Source organism: Halyomorpha halys, unplaced genomic scaffold (genome assembly GCF_000696795.3).
Source record: "Halyomorpha halys isolate HHAL.00 unplaced genomic scaffold, Hhal_1.1 Scaffold223.1, whole genome shotgun sequence".
In the NCBI taxonomy this organism is placed as follows: Eukaryota; Metazoa; Arthropoda; class Insecta; order Hemiptera; family Pentatomidae; genus Halyomorpha; species Halyomorpha halys.
The window spans coordinates 1069138-1091121 of NW_027115445.1; the positions used below are offsets into that span (position 1 = coordinate 1069138).

At 31.6% G+C, this 21984-nt stretch overlaps 1 protein-coding gene across 5 annotated transcripts in view; it reads left to right on the plus strand.

Annotated features, from left to right (window-relative positions):
• The window catches only part of LOC106679834 (adenylyl cyclase 78C), a 305518-nt gene that overhangs the window by 242744 nt on the left and 40790 nt on the right, over positions 1–21984 (plus strand). For all 5 annotated transcript variants that reach the window (XR_010844843.1, XM_014419197.2, XM_067052479.1 and 2 more), the window contains exon 5: positions 4679–4864. Coding sequence is in view for 4 of the 5 variants with exons in the window: in XM_014419197.2 (XP_014274683.1) it covers positions 4679–4864 (186 nt within the window). In the remaining variant the exon portion in view is untranslated. The remainder of the gene's footprint in view (positions 1–4678; positions 4865–21984) is intronic.

A 21984-nucleotide genomic window follows, 5' to 3' on the forward strand; every position in this document is an offset into this window, starting at 1 on the left:
TCTCTCTCTCTCTCTCTCTCTCTCTCTCTCTCTCTCTCTCTCTCTCTCCCTCCCTCTTACCCCCCTCTCTCTTATATATATAAAGGAAATGGGGATAAGAAATAACACTCCCTGTTGTAACTGAAAGACTGAAAGACTAATTTATTCTGTTTCTTAATCATGTATATATGCATTCTTTTTTTATAGGGAGAGCTTAGGATTAAGATTATTAGCACACAATCTCTGAATATGACTTTTATATATATATAAATGAAGAGATATATATTATATGAATATATAAAAGAAAAAATTGAGCAGGTTTTAAGATTGAATGAAGAATAGATCAGAGTGTTCGTCACTAATCTCCAACGTTCCTCCAAATTTAGGCATAGTTGGACGACACGTTTTCGAAATATAGCTTTGGCGAGGAAAATACCTTTAAGCATATGCAAGTAAGTGGACAGGATCTAATAAAACCTGTATGGGATTACGTAGGTACAGTCACTGAAAATTTCGTCAAAATTGGATAAGTATATCACTCGATTATTCCTAAACACAAATTTGACTATAGACAGACACGATACTAAATTTGTTCCTTGAAATTCCTTGTAACATGAAATGTGAGTCAAAACTTTCGATTCTGAAAACTACTTTTTTTTTTCATATCCTACATGAATACAATACTTCGCTGCTTATTGCTGAGTTTAAGAAAAACGTATTTAAAAATCCGTTAAAAAATTCACTTATTATAATTTCGTTCAGAAATTTTAATTTATAATTTCATAACTCACTCCATTATTTTAGAAGCTTGATAATATCCATCCCTTTCCCAGTTAATTAAAATCTTTCGACTCATCTAATTAGAGCCTGCACATTAATGAAATACTGCATTACTTTAATCATCACCATAAATTTTCTGCTGAGTATTGCGTAGTTTCAGAGCCGAGTTACGGTAATTTATTTTTATGTGTTGATTTATGATTTTCGTTTTTGTTTTTTTAGTTTCTTTTATCGAAAAATGCAAATCTTATCTTACTTTTGTGTAATCTAAGCTGGTTTCTTTGAAAATCACGGAAGAATATCAAGCGTTGTAAAAAAAACTTACATCTCAGAAAGCGAAATTCTAAGTATGACGACAAATAAAAAATTCATGAAGGTTTTTATTTTTAATTCAATTTATCAGTCAATTATTATTATTTCTTAGTTTTAACAATTGGGGGTTCATTACTTTGTGGGCATAGTTACTATACTGTTGCTTATGGACATATACTTTTATGTTTTTCTTTCTTTTTTTCGAACCATTTTTTCCCCTTTTTTTCCTTTCTTGCACCTATTTATACCCATCAATAACTAAATTTTAAAAAAAATTGTAACCACTTGTTTTCCACGATGGTCTTCATTTAATAGAAGACTAAATGGAAAAATAACTTCCCCGCGGAGTCCTTAACTCCCCTCACCAGTTTACGAACAATCCTCGTAAACTCTATTATATATAATTAAAATAGAATAAAAATAAATGAGATAGATACAAATACTATTAAAATACAATATCAATAAAAAAAATACAAATACAAAAATAGGATTCAAAATAACAGCACTCTATTCCAAAAAAAGTTAAACAAATTAAAAAACAAAAATATAATTTCACATAAATCATTATTAAATCCCTAAAATGAACAGAATAAAGAAATAAAAACTTTACAATATTGCCCTCCGGAAGGGAGGTGAGTACAATCCCGTACATCATGATACCGCTGTTGCAGGAAGCTTTAATTGTTCTAGGGGAATTGTTCTTCGCTTTTTCGGTTCTGTCAAGCTTTCTATGGTAACAGTATTGTGTTCTCTAAATTCACGAAAGTTTTTATTTTTAATTCAGTCATTTATCAGTCAATTATGATTATAATTTCTTAGTTTTAACTATTGGGTGTTCATTAGTTGGTGGGCATTGTTACTATACTGTTGCTTATGGACATATACTTTTATATTTTTCTTTTTAACTTCGAATCATTTTTCGACTTTTTTTCCCTTTCTTGCACCTATCAATTACTAAATTTAAAAAAAAAACAATTGTAACCATTTGTTTTCCACGGTGGTCTTCATTTAATAGAAGACTAAATGAAAAAATAACCCAATTGAAAAATTGAATAAAAATACTCAATATAACATTTTTAACTAGCACATAACTTAGTGTAAGCAACGTACAGACTAATCTGGTTTCATCAAAAGCTCCGACAAAGTAAATCTAAAGGGTCATTTAAAAGAGTCCTTTTAACGATGGCTATAAAAGTAGAATCTGGTCTAAATTGGTGAGGAGAGGTAAAAGCCTTCATAAAACGAACTACTCCAAAGAGGGAGAAATTGATTCACTTGGGAAGCACTAGCTTTGTTTGAGATCTTAACTAAGAAAGTTTTACATAATAATGCTGTTACCATACAAATGATATCCTTAAATTACCAACTATACAAAAATAACAATAAAGGATAATTGTTTTAGTCTTTGCATAACATTGGAGGTGTTTAGCTTTTGTGGATTGAGATGTTAAGAGGCTATTATTATCGCCTTAGTCGTAAACAATATCGTTCCTTAAAATAAGCTGTTTTCTAACTTAAAAAGATTTTTCGTTTAAATTTTTTAAATAATGATGTGACTGAGAAAAAAACAATTGAAACCTCAAAAAATATATTCTGTATGAATCAAAGAAAAATTTTTAAAATTGGCCAACATATAACGGTGAAACTGAATGCAGCGCAACACATGTTGCTATGTATGTTGTTGATTGGGATGCTAGGATAATTGCTGATGACAATTATCCAAATATATATTTATATTAATTAAAATTATTTGAGTCCTGCAAAAGTATTATTATTACTGAATTCCTTTCCAGCGCTTTTGTGTTTACCAATTATATATCTTTATATTTATAAAATATTATTACTATTGAAAATATATTATATTAACAAGGGGTGGTATTGGTTAATTTGGGGGTGACGGTAGCAGCGTGGCAACGCGCCTGTCTGCTAACCCAAAGATTGCGAGTTCGAGTCCCCGGCCCTATCCAGGATTTTTTCTAGCATATAATTATACAATACTCACTCACAGCCTCCCCCGGGCATTTATGAGGCCCGTTAGCCAATGGGTGGCACTCAGAAAAATAGGCGTGGGAGTGACGGACCCACCCTATGAAAACACATCGTGAAACGCGCGATGTATTTCCTAAGTACATCGCGCAAGGCCTTGGACCTTCACGGTCTGTCGTGCCAATAATTATAATAATTGGGTAATATAATAGTATACAAACTACATAAAGGAATAAAGTATTTATTTACATTTGATTGCAATAAAATTATATTGTAAAATGGTTGAATGCTTCAGATAAATATGGTTTGCCATAAAATATTAATTACATTATAAATTGTTATATATCCAAATAGATGTAGTTTGATGATGCATGTCATGGACGTCTTAGCCGTGGCGCTCCAGGTCTGATTAGTCCATCTTTCTCAGTCCTAAGAGCTCTGTCTATCTCGGTATCCTCTACTTCTGTCTTCTGTACCCGATTTGTTCTTAGTGGCGTGGCCTTTTTGGAATCTTATTTCTCATTGGCTATCATTAGTTACGCCACAAAAGAATAAATCATAGGGAGCTACGAGTGTTTGGTACAGGTGTTGTGTATAAACTACCTGGCCAATGGATTTTGTCTCTTTAGCATCTTGTACCCATACACTCGATGGGAAAGGTGTCCCAGTGTTGATACTCCAGACAGGTATCGGCACATAAGTTGCTGAGTTTCAAAGACTTTTATAAATCATAAGGGTTATTACATATAAAAAAAATTTCCTGTTTTTTAAATTTTCTGATACATTAGCTGTTATTTTTATCATTCCCAATTACAACAACTGGACTATTTTCCGAAACTGAAACGTCAAGAGCAATCTGAAAGTCATAAACAAAACTATTATGCAATCTGTAGTTATTTAAGGACGCGAGCCGTGCTTGTTAAAGAGAAAAAAACTCTTCAAGGTTTTTCATTACGTAAAATGTTTAGTTCGACTAAATATAAATAAATATGAAAGAAATTGTTGGTGGTTAGTGGTTATAGTTTCAATTATAAAACGCTTGTGAATTCAAGATAGAAGCAGTAACTTGACGCACAATGTAATTTTTAACGATTAACTGATATAATTTGCTCCAAAAGTATATAAACAAAAAAAAATAGCTTCCATTATTTTAAAGTTTGGACAAAATATAAAAATTTAAAAACTCATACTGCTTAAGAGTTTAATAACTTGTATTTACTACTCTTACATTGGACTCAATCTGATCCAAAAGTATATAAGCAAAAAAAAATAGCTTCCATTCTTTTAAAGTTTTGACAAAATATAAAAAATTTAAAACTCATACTGCTTAAGAGCTTAATAACTTGTATTTACTACTCTTACATTGGACTCAATCTGATCCAAAAGTATATAAACAAAAAAAAAATAGCTTCCATTCTTGTAAAGTTTGGACAAAATATAAAAAATTTAAAACTCATACTGCTTAAGAGTTTAATAACTTGTATTTACTACTCTTACATTGGACTCAATCTGATCCAAAATCGAAATAAAAATACTCTAAAGTTATCTTACAAATGGCTAGTTGTAGTTGCGTTAATATTTTTCTTAAAGAGCAAACATTAACCAATTTGTATGTTCACAGAGTTCGATGAATCAGAAGTCTTCAAACGAGGTAAAGTTTACAAAGGAGTTTACTTACTCTCGTTGACGAATAGCTTCAAGGAGAAACACTTGGAACTGTCCTACCAACGTTACTCCCACAGGCAGAGGCAACGCTCCCTCATCATCGTGAATCTGGTCGATGCTGTTGTCAAGCTAGCTGTCTGTGGTAAGTTTTTGATGAATTTGCGATATTTAATGAAATGAAAAAATAACTTTATTCTGGGACATATGTCCCCTAAGAATAATTACATGGTTCATATAGTGAGATTTTTATCTGGCGAGCGTTTACAAATTTTCAGATAGTAGAATGAAATTACATTGGTATATTGGCTTTACTACTGTTTATAATGTTAATCAATAACTGCCTATTTATTTGATTACAAAGATGTGGAGGTTTGGTTATTCAATAAATGAAGGAATAGGTGTTGTTTAAAGGAGAGAATGGATGAGGACTGGCGATTGGAGATGGGAAGAGAATTCCAGAGGGAGGTTGCACGTATGACGAAGGATTTGCTAAAGAAGGAGGTTCTATAGGAGGGCATATATAAATCATTCGGATGGGATCTGGTGTTTAATGAGTGGATGGATGAACGAAGAGTGAGGAGATCTATGATATAGGTAGGTTTTTTGATGTTAAGAACTTGGAATAGAAAAACACCAAGGAGGTATTGCCTTCGGGAGGTTGGATAGAGCCACTTCAACTCGGAATACCAGCGGGAGACTTGAGAGTGCCTAGGGAACCCAAAGATAAATCTTACAAAACAATTCATGAGTCTCTTCAGTCTCAACGCTAGTCCTGCAGATAGCCCTCCGTACACCAAGGATCCGTAGTCGAAGTGGGGGAAGACAAGAGAGGATACTAGGAGCTGACGAGTGTTCTGAGGAATGGAATTACGGAATTTTAGGAATTGTTTGAGTACAGTTATGGATTTGCGCTATTCCAAGAGAGGTGTTGATCAAAAGAGACACCAAGGTTTTTTATTGTAGGATAGAAGTGAATCGGTTGGTTGTTAAGGAATAGTAGAGGACAGTAAGGGAGGGTATGAAGGAGGCGCTTGGAACCGATAAGAATGGCCTTCGTTTTTTTGGCATTTAGCTTCAAATCATTGTTAGACTCCCATGCGTTAATGCTGTCAATATCTTCCTGTATCTTTTGGATGGCCTCAAGCATTTCGGAGGGATGGAAGGACAAATAGATTTGGAGATCGTCTGCGTATAGGTGGTACTGTGCGTGGTGAATGGAATCAGGAAGATCATTGATATAAATGGAGAAAAGGGTTACTTAGACAATTATAAAAAAACTTTATAAGGACGTTACGTGTTTTCAATATATTTACTAAGCATGATTATTATTATTCTAATTATGGTTTATTAAGCTTACTAAATATAGAATTTATTACTACATTGTAAAATACTAATTATCAGTAGAGCTACCACTCATGATATCTTAGGGTGTGAAGTCCAATGAAGTCACTTTACCGTCATGTTAACAATGACATTTGCTGTTGTAACAGTACTATTGTACTACCAGGATTTGATTGATTGTTGGTAATACGGCTGATAACTATCACTTGTAGACACATTACAGTTAACCATCATAACTTATTATAACTTTACTACACTAACCATATATATGATGTATAAACTTATAGATTTGGTATTTTTCTAAGATGACGGTTTTTGTTTATATTTAATTATAAGTGTTTACTATTCATTTACCAAGTTGAACTATTACCTGGGTCAGATCCAGTATCAGCCTCTAAACAAGTCTTATTTTCTTCCTGTTATGATATCATTTGCATTACTTATGCACATATCTGTCATGTGGAAATGGACCTAAACACAAGTAGTATTGCATTATAAGTGGAATTGGACATGTCACGGCCATACATAAAGGAGTATTCCTGTCATCAATATTTGCCACAAATACTATACTGAAGGAATTATTTTGCAAACACAGGTGGAACTATAAAATAAAATGTATACATTAATTAGCTGATGTACGGCTGTGAAGTCAGGGGAGCGGCATCCTTTCACGAAAAGGAAAAAACTACAATCTTTTCAAAATAAAGTCCTAAGAATCGCAGTTAATACTCCTTGGTTCATAAGAAATAGCCAATTGCATCGCGAATTACAAATGGAGTCAATAGAGGATTATATCAAAAAACGGTTCATGAAGTTCCATTCCCAGTTGCTGACAGTTAAAGGAGCAGTGACCTACAACCTGGGAAACCCAACCTCAACCCGAAGACTGAAGCCCAGACTGCTGCAGGACATTCTTTTATAAATTTTTAATAAATATAAAGTTAATTCATAGTCACACTACCTCAATTTACTTATTATTATTCATTTTATTTAATCATTATTATTATTATTTTTATTTTATTTTTTTCCTCTCTTTTCTTCTCTTTTCCCTTTTTAAAATTAACTTGTTTCTTTTTACTAAAACAATTGTTTGTTTTATTTAAGTGTACTAATATCATTATTTTTTGTTAATAATTTTACTTTCCTCTTTTATTAAGAAGCATTATTCTTATCTATTTTTTTTTCTTTTATTAATAAGAACATTTTATATAGTTAGGGGTGCCATTTGTATGACTATACCCCCTCATAATCAACTGTTAAAAAATATGTATAATATAAGTTATATCAACCATGTAAGGCCCACCAGGCCGATCTGGTATAAAAAAAATAAAATAATATATACATTAATTAGCTTGTGGTATGATTTTTCATTATTACTTTTGGACCGCATTACAATTATTAATTAAACGATTTAGTCAGACATTTTATGACAGATCATTGCGTTATTAAGTCGTTCATAGTCGCCAAATGTGTGTGATGCTGTGATGTATGTGATCCTGTCTTTAATGAAAGCATTGGTGATTTATTTATCTCTTGAACTAGCAAAAGTGTCAACAGCTTTGATCTGAATGATGCTAAAGCTGTAATAATTTCACTAATCAATTAGAATCTCAAATAACTTTCATAGAAATTATTATTAAAATGAAAAGTAACAGTATTGAGTGAATTCGAGACGACATATTTCAACGCTAAGGGTAAATATGTGTATATATATTCCTAAGCATCCATATAATTCCTACTTACAATAGCCTATGCTCAATTTTTTTTTTATAACTTTGTTACCCACCTGCAAAAACCACAACCATCGAATGAGATGGATGGTAATATAGTACGATCAGGCTAAAGGAAGCCAGAACCCAGTGTTACATCTGTTAGGCATGAAGCTGGTAATTTTACAAATGGCTTTTGGGTCACTCTTCATGTTCCTTTTACAGACATATCCTTTTACAGAACCTGAGTTGCTTCTGATAACTGGTTCATGAGGCCGAAAAGAGATATATATTATTGTATTTAGACTGTTTATAAGTTTCAATAGTTATTTTGAATCTGAAGTTATTGGCTGGATATTAACTGGCCTCATGCCTGATCTTGAACACTTTTGATTAGGCTTCATTCGGGAATGGCTGATCTTACCCACTTTACTTCTGTTGCTGGGCCATAGTTGTCCTCTTTGGTGGAAGTAGATCTCTCTTGAAGAGGTTGGTGAGGAAGACTCTACATAAACAAGATTTTAGTTTGGAACTAACTTGTCGGGTCGGCTGAGACACACTACTTTCTTCTGTGCCCCGAGATTCCTGAGGTATTTTCTTTAATTAGAGGGGTGATCTCGTTTTCAATTGGTGCATTATACTTGAATATCCTTTCTCTAGGTGTAACTGGGACTTTCATGTAACATTTTTATTGAATCCTTTAAGTCTTTAAATTGTAGACTTCAGTAGGAAGAGACGTTGAGCTTCTATTAATTTTTAATATCGAATCCACAGATTAGATCTGTATTTACTGACGTCTACAATCTATCTTACTCCCGTATTTTATTGATTACTATTAATGGTTTCTGATAATCTTTGATCAACTACGATGTAGATTTCTTATTAATACTTCTAAGGTGATATTATCCGCTTGACTGCTGTCTTATCGGTTTCTTGTTGATAAATATCTCTTGTGTGAGTAGTTTTAGTCCCTTAAACAAGGGAAAACGAACCGCTTTTTTAAGGTCATAGGAATGATCATTCTAAACTCTTAGTATTGAGATTTTCGCGTCAATTATCCATTCAATTTTGAGATTCTAGAGACCCTCTTCTTTCCTTCTTATTTTATTGTCCTGAAGTTCTGGTTAAGCATTACTTTTTAATTTTCCAAAACCTTTACCGTCTTTCATCATACTCTGGTATATTTACGTTTTATAATACAATTCGTTTATTTCCAATACACCTTTACTTAGAAACGTTCCGAAGTCTATTATTAATGCTCTAATCTGTCAACTTCTAAGTGCTCAGGCCTGAGCCAATAGAAATGGTGTTATGACCAAACTTTACTTGGGTTTATTGAAACCCGGGAAGTTACCTACAAGTTACCTGGCTATTAGTGTTTTGCCCCTTTATTAATACTCTAAAAGTTCATAATAACCAGTTTAAAAGATTTAGATATAGAATCTATTTATTAAGAAAGTTATCTTCATATATTATATAAAAATTAAATTGGTATTAAATGTTTTAAATATTTAAATTATTCTAGCTAGTGTATAAAACGGTTAATTGCTATTAAACTAAAAAAATATATATATAACTTTATATAATATAGTGTTATAAAAAATAAATTTTATGATAATCAGTATTTGGGGTTCCGAAAAATGTTTCGAATGATTGTGGATTTAAGAACTATTTTTATACCGTTTTCTTAATCACCATTACCTTCTTCGTGAAAGTTTAAAGCTTAAAAATAAATAAATTCCTGAATGGAATTTTTTGTTACGTTTTTAATTACAAATCAGCTTTTTAGATTATAATACGACGCTTTCGAGACATTTATTGGTTACCAAAATGCTTTCGGAACAACTGATTATAATATATTACCTATATAAACTATATATTATATATAATATATATAAACTGGCAAATATATTACCTATAATGAACCTTCCAGAAAGAAAAAATGAAATTCTTTATTTAGCCATGTTGCTCAAATTCATTGGGTTGCTATATCACACAGAGTACCCATCAATCCATTACTGGACATGTATACACACTACCATATATTAACAATGATATGAAAATAGTTTTTTCCCCTACCTTTTCCTTTTTGATACAATATTCGTCTATAAACTAAATACTATTAATATTTCAAATATTCAATACACACACACACATATATATATATATATATATATTTATTTGATATTGAGTAAATCGACAGAAAATTATTCGGACTGACACAACGCGTAACGGTTAAGCACTGCACCCCCTGAGACGGAACAGTTACTGAAGAGCGGGTAACAGTACTGTTGGATGGTTACTGATTCCAATAAAGTTTCTCAGAAGTACACATTTATATTGCTCCAAATTCTCGCTTAGGTACAAGTATAACTTCACTTGCTTTACGCCCGTATACTACTCTTCAATCACTGTTTCTCACTTTGTTAATTCTGTAACGTTTAATAGTTAACTTATTTTGTGATGTTAAATTAATTAATACTGACACGATGGCAGTGACACTTTCAGAACTAATATAAACTTTTGTTATTTTATGCCTTGTTTAATTCTGATAATCCTCCCTTCTTTAGATATATTATCAGAATTAATTAATACATTATTATTGCTTGATGTGAACTGTATCATTAAGAGGGCAAAATAAATTAAGCATTATATTTAAAAAGAAAACCTCTGATGCTTAGTAATACAATCAATAGTTAATAAAATTTTGTATATGAAATTTATGATGATGAAGATTACAATTTTAATTTGGAAGATAAACTGGTGGGTACCACGGATGTATGTGATATGACTGTTGAAGTTTTCGGTGAAATCTGTACTTGGCTTTTCTTATTCTTCATAATCTTCTCACACCCTCTAATTGGTCCTGGTATGAATTTACTTACTCATTATGTAAAGTCTTTTTAATACAAAAAAAAAATATCTGCCCCTGTGCTGAGCTCTTGTATTGTTTTATTTAATATATTTGAACTCAACTAACGCCTGTTGAACAGATTCGATACTTAGGACTCCATCTTGACAAGAGACTTACTTCGAATCCACACACAAGACTGAAACGACAAGAAACTGCTCGTAGATTCCGATTGCTACAACATTTACTTGACAAATGCTCTAAACTTCCCATTCACTACAAAAAATTAGTATACACTACAATAATCAGACCAATTTGGACATATGGAATTGAGCTCTGGGGCTCCACCAAACCATCAAATCCTACGTAAAATCCTTGATGCTCCTTATTAGGTCACAAATAAACACATTCATAAGGACCTTAACATCCCATTCGTTGCACATTTGACCGAAAACAGATATGCGTCTTTTTATTCCTAACTCCTTAACCATCCTAACCCATTAATTCTTAATCTCTCATCCTTAACAATCCCTGATAATCCTCCGAGGCGTCTGAAAAGAAGATGGCCACGGGACCTTCTAGTTTAAATTAATGTTTGAAGTACTACAAATGGGTGGTTTCTTCCCAAGATTTTCAAGTGTATATGAAACATACTACATATTTACCTATTGTATTATTTTGTACAGTTGTAAATTACATTAAATAAATAATTTAAAAAAAAAATATTTGAACTCCCGTTGGCAAACTATCTTGGTACTGTCATTGCTTCAAGATTATGAATAGTAAATATCAAACTTCATTGTCGTCATGAATAATAATCTGATCGTAACTTAACTTCAAAATTAAATTCTAATTTAAAAAAAAACTTTACCACAATATTGCTTGAAGGGTTTTGGATTCAATATTTAATAAAGAAGTACTGCTCCTTGCCCAATCATGATACAAGAAAGTAATCAGGTTACGCTGAAATGCCTCTTCTTCAATTCATGGTTCAGTTACTCATTTTAGATAGGCCCTGTCTAGAATTATTAGATAGGTTACGCCCTAGGTCGGCCCCTCTGGATTTCAGAATCAGTTTACAGTTGACAGAACAGAAAATAAACTTTCTCAAACTCGTACCATTACCTGGTCCAGAGAACTAAGAATTCAGTTAATTAAGAGTTATTCAGTAATTTAGTTAATTCGCTCTCCGTTCTAGGTGCCAATTATCAATGCCTAACTGTTCTATTAATCTATAGATTGTCACTTAATTCATTCGTATTCTACGAATATCACCAACATGACTGAAATTTTTTATTACAATCATAAATTGCATGGATACGGTCCAGTTAAACATCTAAATAAAAATCTCGGAAAACTATTTTATTATTTTATCAAAGAAAAAAAAATCAGCTCAATACATTTCATACGTTTCGGGATGTATTGCTTCAAATAACTTTGTAGTACAGTTTTACTGTACTAAAGTTACATTTTTCGTCGCTTTCATCTTAAAATAAATAGTCAAATATCACTTAATAATGATGCAATAATGTAAATTAAATTTGGTGCGGCACGCGCATCATAAAATGTTCATTTATCATCCTAGTTTAAGAGGAAACATATTCTTGCTGGTTTCAAAACAATTTTTTTTTATTATTCACGTAATAAATAAATTGCAACACATCCCATCAAATCACCTTTACCCTTCGTCGTAAACCTACGGACTACCCTACAGTTTCATTCGATAATGTTACTCTTAACCCTGTCGAACAGATGCGCTACCTTGGACTACATCTGGACAAAAGATTAACCTGGAATCCTCACACCTGACTGAAAAGACAGGAAACTGCACGTCGATTTCAACTATTACAGCACTTACTAGACAAACAGTCTAAACTTCCAACTGATTACAAAAGACTGATCTACATGACTGAAATAAGGCCAATTTGGACATATGGAGTTGAACTTTGGGGCTCCACTAAACCTTCCATTATAAACTCCCTAACCACTCAAACCCTCTAATTTCTAATCTTGCATCCTCTTCCATCCCTGACAATCCTCCGAGGCGCTTGAAAAGAAGATGGCCACGAGACCTGCTAATGTAAAATCTCATTAGAGTGCTACCATTGGGTAGTTTCTCTACACGCCCGTACACTCCATTTTAACTAAGATCAAATTTACTGAATGTATTATATAATTACGGTTGTAAATTTCAATGAAGATATTAAAAAAAATATATATACACGATGACTATACTTTTGTGTTCTAATGGTTAACGTATTTCCAATGGCTCCATGAGCATAATTATGTAAAAACTGACTGTTGTCATCATAACTATATAAACTCCAAAACATTTCTTTATGAATACTCATAAATTATTATTGTCAATATTTGTTAATTTATGCTCGTTTCTCTCTATTTATATGTTAAATATTATTTTTTCTAAACACTGGCTTTTTATGGATATATTAGGATACTAACGTTTCACGTTAACGTTACACGTTTTCATGCAGCTAACCCTAGAATTCTCTGAGTGGGAATGCTGTCGGTTATTAGTATCTTGTTAATGAGTCAATCCACCAGGACTGTTAATTGCTTTCTTAAGGGTTTACGCAATTATCATATTCTTCAAAAATCACAAAGATAGCGGGCCAGTGATATACATTGAGAATGATGAAACCGTGCCAAACTTTTTGGTCCACAATGTTCAAAAAACATACCTGGATCTCGTTCCTTGTCAAGGCTTAGAAGGGAAATTAAACCTTAAGTTAGACCAGACCCATTGTTCTACTGAACATAGTATATACTACTGTACATAGTATACTTCATCCTCATACTTATACGTCCAGTATATATATATACTGGACATAGTATAATTTTGCTTGAAATAGAAACCATCATATAGGATAAGAAATAAGAGAGGTAACTACTGTTAGTTCCGGAATTTCATTTTCATTCTCGGAGAATTTTTTTTTTTCCTTTGGTTAGTTATCAAATTCTTTCATAGTTTATATTCATCTAATTTCATTACTATTAACAAGAAGTGGCTAATTATTTTAAATAAATAAAATTAAAATTTCTTCGGAGGAAGCCATTTTCTAAAATCGACAGTTTAGCTATTTCAATGACGAAAAGACCTAGCTAATATTAGAGGTATTCATGATCTTTAGTTTCACATATTAAGTGGAGAAATATTTCCTTTTTTTACCATGTTAAAACGATATAAACTATAACATGGTGGAGAGTCTGTTACTAGGTATGTTAAATGGAGAATGGCGGGAGCTGAGCACTACCATTTTATTTGTTGTGTTAAATTACTTGCTCTTATTTTGTGCTTTGATTGTGTTAGTATGGTTTTGGATGTTTTAAAACTAATTAATCAATAAATGACAATAATAATAGTGTAATGATAGTTGTCATTAGCTCATCTTGATTATCTTTCCCTCAAGTCAGAAGATCAACAAGACACTCAGTAGCCAAACGTTTACACAACTTCCACTTTTCACTCACTTTAGGCATGTTGTAATAAATTTCTTTTATCAAAACTTAGAAGTAAAACAATAACATTAAGTTTTGGAAGGAAAGGTTATAAAGCAAGTTGCTCAGAAAATCCACTAGAAGCTCTTATACAGTTAACCTCGCTGCTCACAATCCTATACTTTTAACATTTAACGTGATAAAACATTTTACATTTAATACATCTTGAATACTCCTATCATTTGATAGTCAATTGGCATGAAGATTCTACTACTAATTCTAAAAATCATTTGATCCATTTACGTGAAAATAGTAAAATCAGTGATATAATGTTGGTGTTCCATTAAGTCATTTTAACAAGAATTTTGCTATAGCATAACACATACGTTAAATATTTATTTTCGGTTTAGTACACACAGATCGCTTCACGAGACTTTTTGAGGAATAAAATTAACCTATATCGAAATAAAACAAAATGCCATACTGAAGGGTAATTATTAAGTCGGTAAATACTCATTTGTGCCATATATACATATTAAATAAATAGAAAAGTAAATATATAATATTAAAAATAAAATAAAACAAATAATAATAATAATAAAATATATATTTAAAAAAATTAATCTGTACAGGTATAACCCATGAAGGATCAGGGGTGCAGTACTTTGTCAGGAAATTCTGTTACTGGACCAACGGTTGTGCAAGGAAGTAATTAATCAAAATTGCGCTCGATCGCCAGATTTATACCCTAATTAAGGGTACCCAGTTTATGAGCCTGGTTGGAAACAGTGAAACAGAAAATAACTACCTGTAAGGGCCGGATTAGAAGAGTCCTTGGAGTTAGTAGCTCAATGTCTTACCACTGAGCCACCCGCTTCCTCAAAACAAATAAATAAAATAAAATAAAAATAATATATATTTCATACAATATATACATATTGTAAATAAAAACAGGTGGATAAATTAATAAAAATAAAAATATATCATATAAAAATAAACCATCTTTAACACAGTCATGCCTATATGCAATAATTCGGCGATGTAAGGTTCTTTAGAATGAAGGGGTCTTATATTATCAAACTTATGTTTTCGTTAAAATTTAGGAATTCTTCACGAACAAAATATTTCCACTTCCTTTTATTGAAAGTAAAAACATTATATTTATTCAATAACAATAACTTTCACCTAATGTCTGTGAATAAGGCTAATTAAGGATATCGATGCTCTTAAGTGACGTTTGGCAGCTGAATGACATGACACCTCTAAGCCATTCATATGCCAGTTGCAGCGACTGGTTACGCTCTTCATTCAAGGGTTGATTGATATGCGCATTAGTGAACAATAATTATTAAATCCCATTCAGTATTATTCAATATACTTCCAATATTTTATGGGATGATGTTTGAAGGATTAATTATAACAAATTGTTGGTCCTACTCAGTTAATTAATTTTCTTCTGAATATGAGCTAAAAAGCCGTTGCTACTGTTATTAGCTTGCACTGCGAATTAGTGAAAGAATGGATATTCATTACTGAAGGGCGTATTATCTTTTGAAAATAGCAAATAACAAAAGTTCTTTGCCTGGTGTTACTAACGAAGTCTTGTCCATCTATTGTGGTTCAAATTTTAATAATTAATAATCATTTTGGTTGTAAATAAATATTGTTTACTTGTGGTAGGTCGATTATTAACATTTACGAGTTTATGTGGCCTTTAGGTGAACCTGCATAGAGTGGATTTTCGAACAAATGTGAAAAGAGACCTGATGTTCGTTCAATTGCAGCTTTTGTTCCCGAGTTGCAAATTCAGCAAAACCTCGATAAAAATTTGAATCATGAAATGAACGTTCTCTAGATAATACTAGAGCCCAAGAGGTGAAAAAAGGCAGTTATTTCACCCCAATTTTTGATTACTTAATTGAAAACTAGGTATAATTACTAGTCAAAATTGATGATTCTGCCAAGTATAGGTTGGGGGAATAAAAAATGGCGGCTGTTTCAAAGCGATAAAAATAACTAATTTTTTATTCAGAGCTCTATATATTTACAACTATCTACAACAATAGAAATTCTAAGAGAGCATCATTTAAAGTAGAGTAAGTTTTCTAAAATGTAAGCCCTAATAGAGCTATTTACGTTCAATAGTTCTCGGGATACAGCTTTTTCATAAAAATGTGGTATGGAATGTACTGAAATATGAGTAGTTAGATAATTTATTTTGAGAAATCTATATCTCAGGAACTATCTGATGTACAGTTGTCTATTAGCACTGGAATTAAAGCTAGTTCAATGAGCTATAAAGTAGTCTATTACGTTTATTTTCTTAGGAGTAGTAGTTTTCATGAAATTTGCTAAAATAAATTGATTTATAGTTGTTCGGACAGATTTTCATTTGCCAAATTTATATTCATATGTGAATATCATAAAAACTACTACCCTTACGAAGATAAGTGTCATAAACTACTTTATAGTAAGTTAAATTTCCTTTATTTTGAGTTTTGGCAGACATATGTGCGTCTCATGGGTCTAGAGATATATTTTTTAAAAAATCCAACATTTTATACAAACAACTAGAAATTAACATTTTGTGAGTTTACTTTGTCAAATATCATAAAAACTACTACTTCTGTAAAGATGAACATTATTAACTGTTTTACAGTAAATTTAACTAGCTCAAATTTCAGTGCAAACAACCATCTGTATGTCCAATGGTTTCTGAAACAAAGTTTTTCATAAATGAAACTTAATGTTCGAACAACTATAAATCAATTTATTTTAGCAAATATCATGAAAATTAATATTCTACGAAGGTGAAGGTCATAAACTACCTTATAGTACATTAAACTAGCTTTAATTTTATTGCTAATAGACATCTGTACGTCTCACAGTTCCTGAGGTATAGATTTCTCAAAATAAATTAACTAACTATTAATCTTTCAGTAGATTTTTAAGAAATTTTGCTTTTTAAAAAGCTATATCTCGAGAACTATTGGACTGAAATAGCTCTATTAGTCCTAATATTTCAGCAAATTTACTATTCTTTAAATAATTTTCTTTATATTTTCTAGTGTTGTTAGTAGTTTTTAAGATATAGAGCTTCGAATAAAAAATTGTTTTTTTAAGGTTTTGAAACAGCCACCATTTTTCATTCATCTTAGCTATACTTGGCAGACTCGTCAGTTTTGACTAGTTATTATACATAGTTTTCATTAATGTAATCAAAAATTGGAGTGAGGTAACTGCTTTTCTTCTTCCCGGCTCTTATACTACATTGAAGTATTGTGTATCAACTGGGGAAGCAAAATAAATCCTACAAAACCCATCAGATAATTTTTACTCTCCGTCGTAAACCTCTACTCTCCGGCCTTACAGTATCTTTTTTTTAGATCCCAATAAAGCCTGTTGAACAGTTTCGCTGTTTACGAATCCATCTTGATAAAATACTTACATGAAATCCCCATACTAGACTGAAACTACTCGTAGATTTCGACATCAACGCATACTCGACAAACGCTCTAAACTTCTCATTTACTAAAAAAAACTCTTATATACTATTATCAGATCAATTTGGACATATGGAATGCTCCACCAAACCATCAAATTTCTACCGTTTACAATTCATACAATCCAAAATCCTTGATGCTCCTTATTACGTCTCAAATAAACTCATCCTTAAAAGCAGAATTCCAAGATCCCAGGAGCGTATGTAGAATTAGTTTTGATTTGATAATTGAAAATAAATTTAAAGTAAACTAAATTTTATATTTTGTTTTTGGTTATCTGCATCGTCACTAAAGACTACTGTAAAATAATTTAGACATCGAAGATATGAATAGAGTTAAAATAGAAAATAGAAAGGAAGTATAAAGAATTTTTATCTCTCAATAATTCAAAATGGTTCTTACCGTGCAGAATCAGTTTATAGGTTTTCCAATTCGCAAGCAAATGGCTTCAATAACAAAAATTAAAAAAAAAAAGTTGAATTTTTTTTTTTAGTTTCTTTTTATTAATCGAAAACTAAACATGTTTCGAAGATAAAATCCAATAAAAAATATGTAGGCAAGATTTTTACAAAAGTGACCGAAGCATGCCTGGCATTTGTAAAGTATTATGTTTGAAGTAAGTACTGGACCACAATCAGACACTTAAAAGGATTTTTTTTCCATTTTTTACACAGAATCAAAAAATTGCATTTCTCAATTTTTATTTAGGAGTATTTAGCGATTTTATTTTGATTCCACCAAGCTTACATATGCTTCACATATATACACATTATAAATTAAACAATAAAGTTGTTTCTTACAGGATTTGTGTGTCTTATTTACAATTTACTTATTCTGGGTTTTTAGTGCATAATTTTGCCTCCGGCTGGATTCACTATATTTGGCCAACCGCTTGGTTATCTAAAGTTAAATAAATTATTATAAACTTTCCAAAATTATGTAGCTTAATGTGTGCTGAGACATGTTCTACGCACTCAACTACCCAGAACCGCCTAGCAATGAACTTATGAAGGAGCTCTCAAGCCATTCAGTCCCCTGTTAGTCACGTCTGCAAGCCGAGCACAAACTCTTCACTCTTTACAACCGTCATTCCCTCAAGAACAGCGTCATCTCGACTTCAAAGAAAACTTACCCGATTACAACAAAGCTTCAAGAACCATTCTTTTAGATTAATATACGAAACTTACGTTGTTTGCTGAAGAGGATTCTTTTACGAAGTCCTTGGCATAGATAGGAACGACTTTAAAGTTTAATTAGAGCATTGATCGAAACTTGTGGTTCAGATGTTTATAAACGAAATGTAACTTAAAATAAACTAGGCGTTATATTTCAAATCAGTACGTTAGAGTATTAAATGAAAATTCCTAAAAAATTAACAATCTCTCTTTAAAGCTAAATTTTATTATTTTTTTTTTACTCTAGTTTTAATAGTCCTTACATAAATACATTACTTCAGTATTTGAATTATTATAAAGTGAGTTTACTGAAACATTAAATCCTCAACTCTCCGATTCTTCCGGATCGGACGAGCCGTTGTCAAATTAATAAGTGTACCTATTTTCCTGTTACTTCATTGCACTGAAAGAACGTTTGTCGTCGGACATAATTTAAGCTTAATCTTTCAGATTTACTAGTAGAATTTCAAAATTTGATGGTTATGAGAAATTTCTTTTAAATTATTCAACATTATTAGACCCAGATCGTTGGGTTTTTTTTTCACAAAAAATAACTGGTCAACTTGTTCGAAAAAGAAATTTTTTTGTTTAAAAAGTAAAAAAAAAATTAATGAAACAAGGATTACCCAAAATACAACCTAAGATTATAGAAATGGAAACCATATCAGAATTTGTTATGAATTCTCATTCCTATATTGCAAAATATTCTTATACTGAAATTTAAATTTTCACAGAAATAAAATAAAATCGTTATTTCAACTAAATTTCAAAAAGTTTTTTAATCATACTTTCAGCTTAATTCGTCAGTGTGATTAATTGATTTTTTGATTTCAAGAAAGTGCACAAACGTTGCATTTATTGGAAGCAGTTATGAAAAAATATTTCAAATTGTATCATCAAAATTTCAATTTCACAAGAGAAATTCAAGGTGTTCTTTTTAAAGAAATGCCTGATATTTTGAAAAAAAAAATGACATATTTTAACATTCATATCTGGAAGGTGAAGGTGCCCTGAATTCTTTAATTAGGGCATGTCCACCGAAGAGATTTTCCAACTGTTACTGTGCTAAATCTATTTAAATCTTCCAACGTAAATATAGAATAAGCAGGCACGGTAGCCACGCATGGAAGTAAATTCCACTCCAGCAGGAAGTAACTTTATTCGGTGCAGTGATATCTGATATTTATTATTAAGTATGGATTTATATTAGTTTGGATGTGTATATACATATATGGTTTATGGATTATTATGGAAATATACATCGCTTTGATAATTCAAAAATATGAAAATTCAAAGTAAATAAACGTTGGAACTCCATAAATAGTGTAAAAACCAATTCCAGTTGTTCTATGCACCACCTTGATAATAATTAATTTAAAATTATTTGTTTCATTTATTATGTATTATTACATTCTTTCATATATTGGGTTGTAAAATAAATTCGTAGCGGTTTTTACTGGTGATTTCAATAAAAACTTCAGATTCTTGTAAATATTTTAATCATTTATATATGTCCCATTTTGATCCATTCATGTTGCTATCTTTCAGGTAATTTTTAATTCCGTTCTCCCAGAACTCAGATTTTTGCGCAATGAACTCCTCTATGTGTGTTTTGCAGTCCTCGGGCGAATTAAAGTGTTTCCCGTTAAGAGAGTTTTGAAGGCCCCGAAATAGTGAAAATCTGTTGGGGCAAGGTTTGGTGAATAAGGTGGGTTGGGGATCACATCTCAGCCAAACTCCAATAATTTCAGCCGGGTCTGCAAAGACACGTGAGGACGAGCGTTATCGTGTTGGAAAACTATGCATTTACGATTATGAGACACTTGCATGAGATATGTTAAGCGTTTCTACGATATCCCGTTTCGTAGAGTGAGAGGTTGTCTGTGACCAATGCTAGAATTTGGTCAACAACAGTTGAAGGACGACCCGAGCGCTTTGTGTCTTCCAAGTCAAAATTTCTCATCCGAACTGAGCAAACCACTTACGTACGGTGCTTTCTCCTAAGGTATCATCGCCATACACACTGCAAATTTTTTTAATCATCTGCGCAGCGGATTTTCCTTTTTTTGGACATAAAAAATCATTCAATGACGAAAATTAATTTTTTTTCTCTTCCATTTTGAACAAGCAAAATGCCACTTAAAGATAAGGAATCTCGGTTGGAGCTGAAGCATAAAAGCACCTTAACCGATCCTTTTTTAGAATATGTAAACATTATTGACCAAGTAAACATGATTTTATAAACGCAGAAAGGATTGAATTGAAATATTGAAAAACGCAACGACTTATTTTACAACCCAATACAATCAGACATTGGTTATAGATATAAGAAAGCATATTCACACTATATAATTTAAAAACTTTAAGATTAATTATTAATGGTTATTATTAATATGTACATACGTATTTGATTATTACAGTACTATCAACTCTGTAAGGATAGCTAGGTACATAATTGCCTTGAAATATAGATAATTAAGTTCCTACCTACTCTGTGATATGGTGAAAATGTTGTAAATATGTTTCCATGGTACAGTCCAAATCTAGTCCAAAATCACTAAAATGACGAATCCATATCAAAATATACCAATAATGGAGGGTCAAAATTCATTTCTTGGGACCGCTGAGAAATAAATATTAACTGCCTCAAGTTAGGATCGAACCCACAGCGTTCCGAACCGGAAGCTCTGGAACTTACATCACAACCCGCTTAGTCGTTAGGTTCCTTACAAATCTTATTGTCGACTCTCGATAATCTGAAATCCAAAGTGATCAGAGAATAAGTTCGGTTTATTTAGCGTTCGAAATTTGAATTCAAGTAATGTAGAAATAGGATAAAATTCAAATAAAAGAGAGTTTCACTGAAAGTATTGATATACATATTCAACGTGATCTTTGTTTTTAAATGTATAGAACAAATAACAGATATGGTACATACAAATCCGAAAAATATCAACAATAAAAATGATACAGTTAAATGTTCATTTTGAAAAAAAATCTTTGATATTTTATTGAAATTCATGATTGGAGGAAATTATTATAATACGAATGTATAATAAAATATATTGTGCCACCCACCATCTGCGGCTTTTCTCCAAGATTGCAGGGCCATATTTTTTTTTTTTTGATTTGGCATCCAAGTGGCAGTTCACTGAAACTCGTCATTACGATCTGCCAGTTTTTTTTTTTTGCCTTGTAATAATTTCAAAATACTTTTTCTCTTTTCT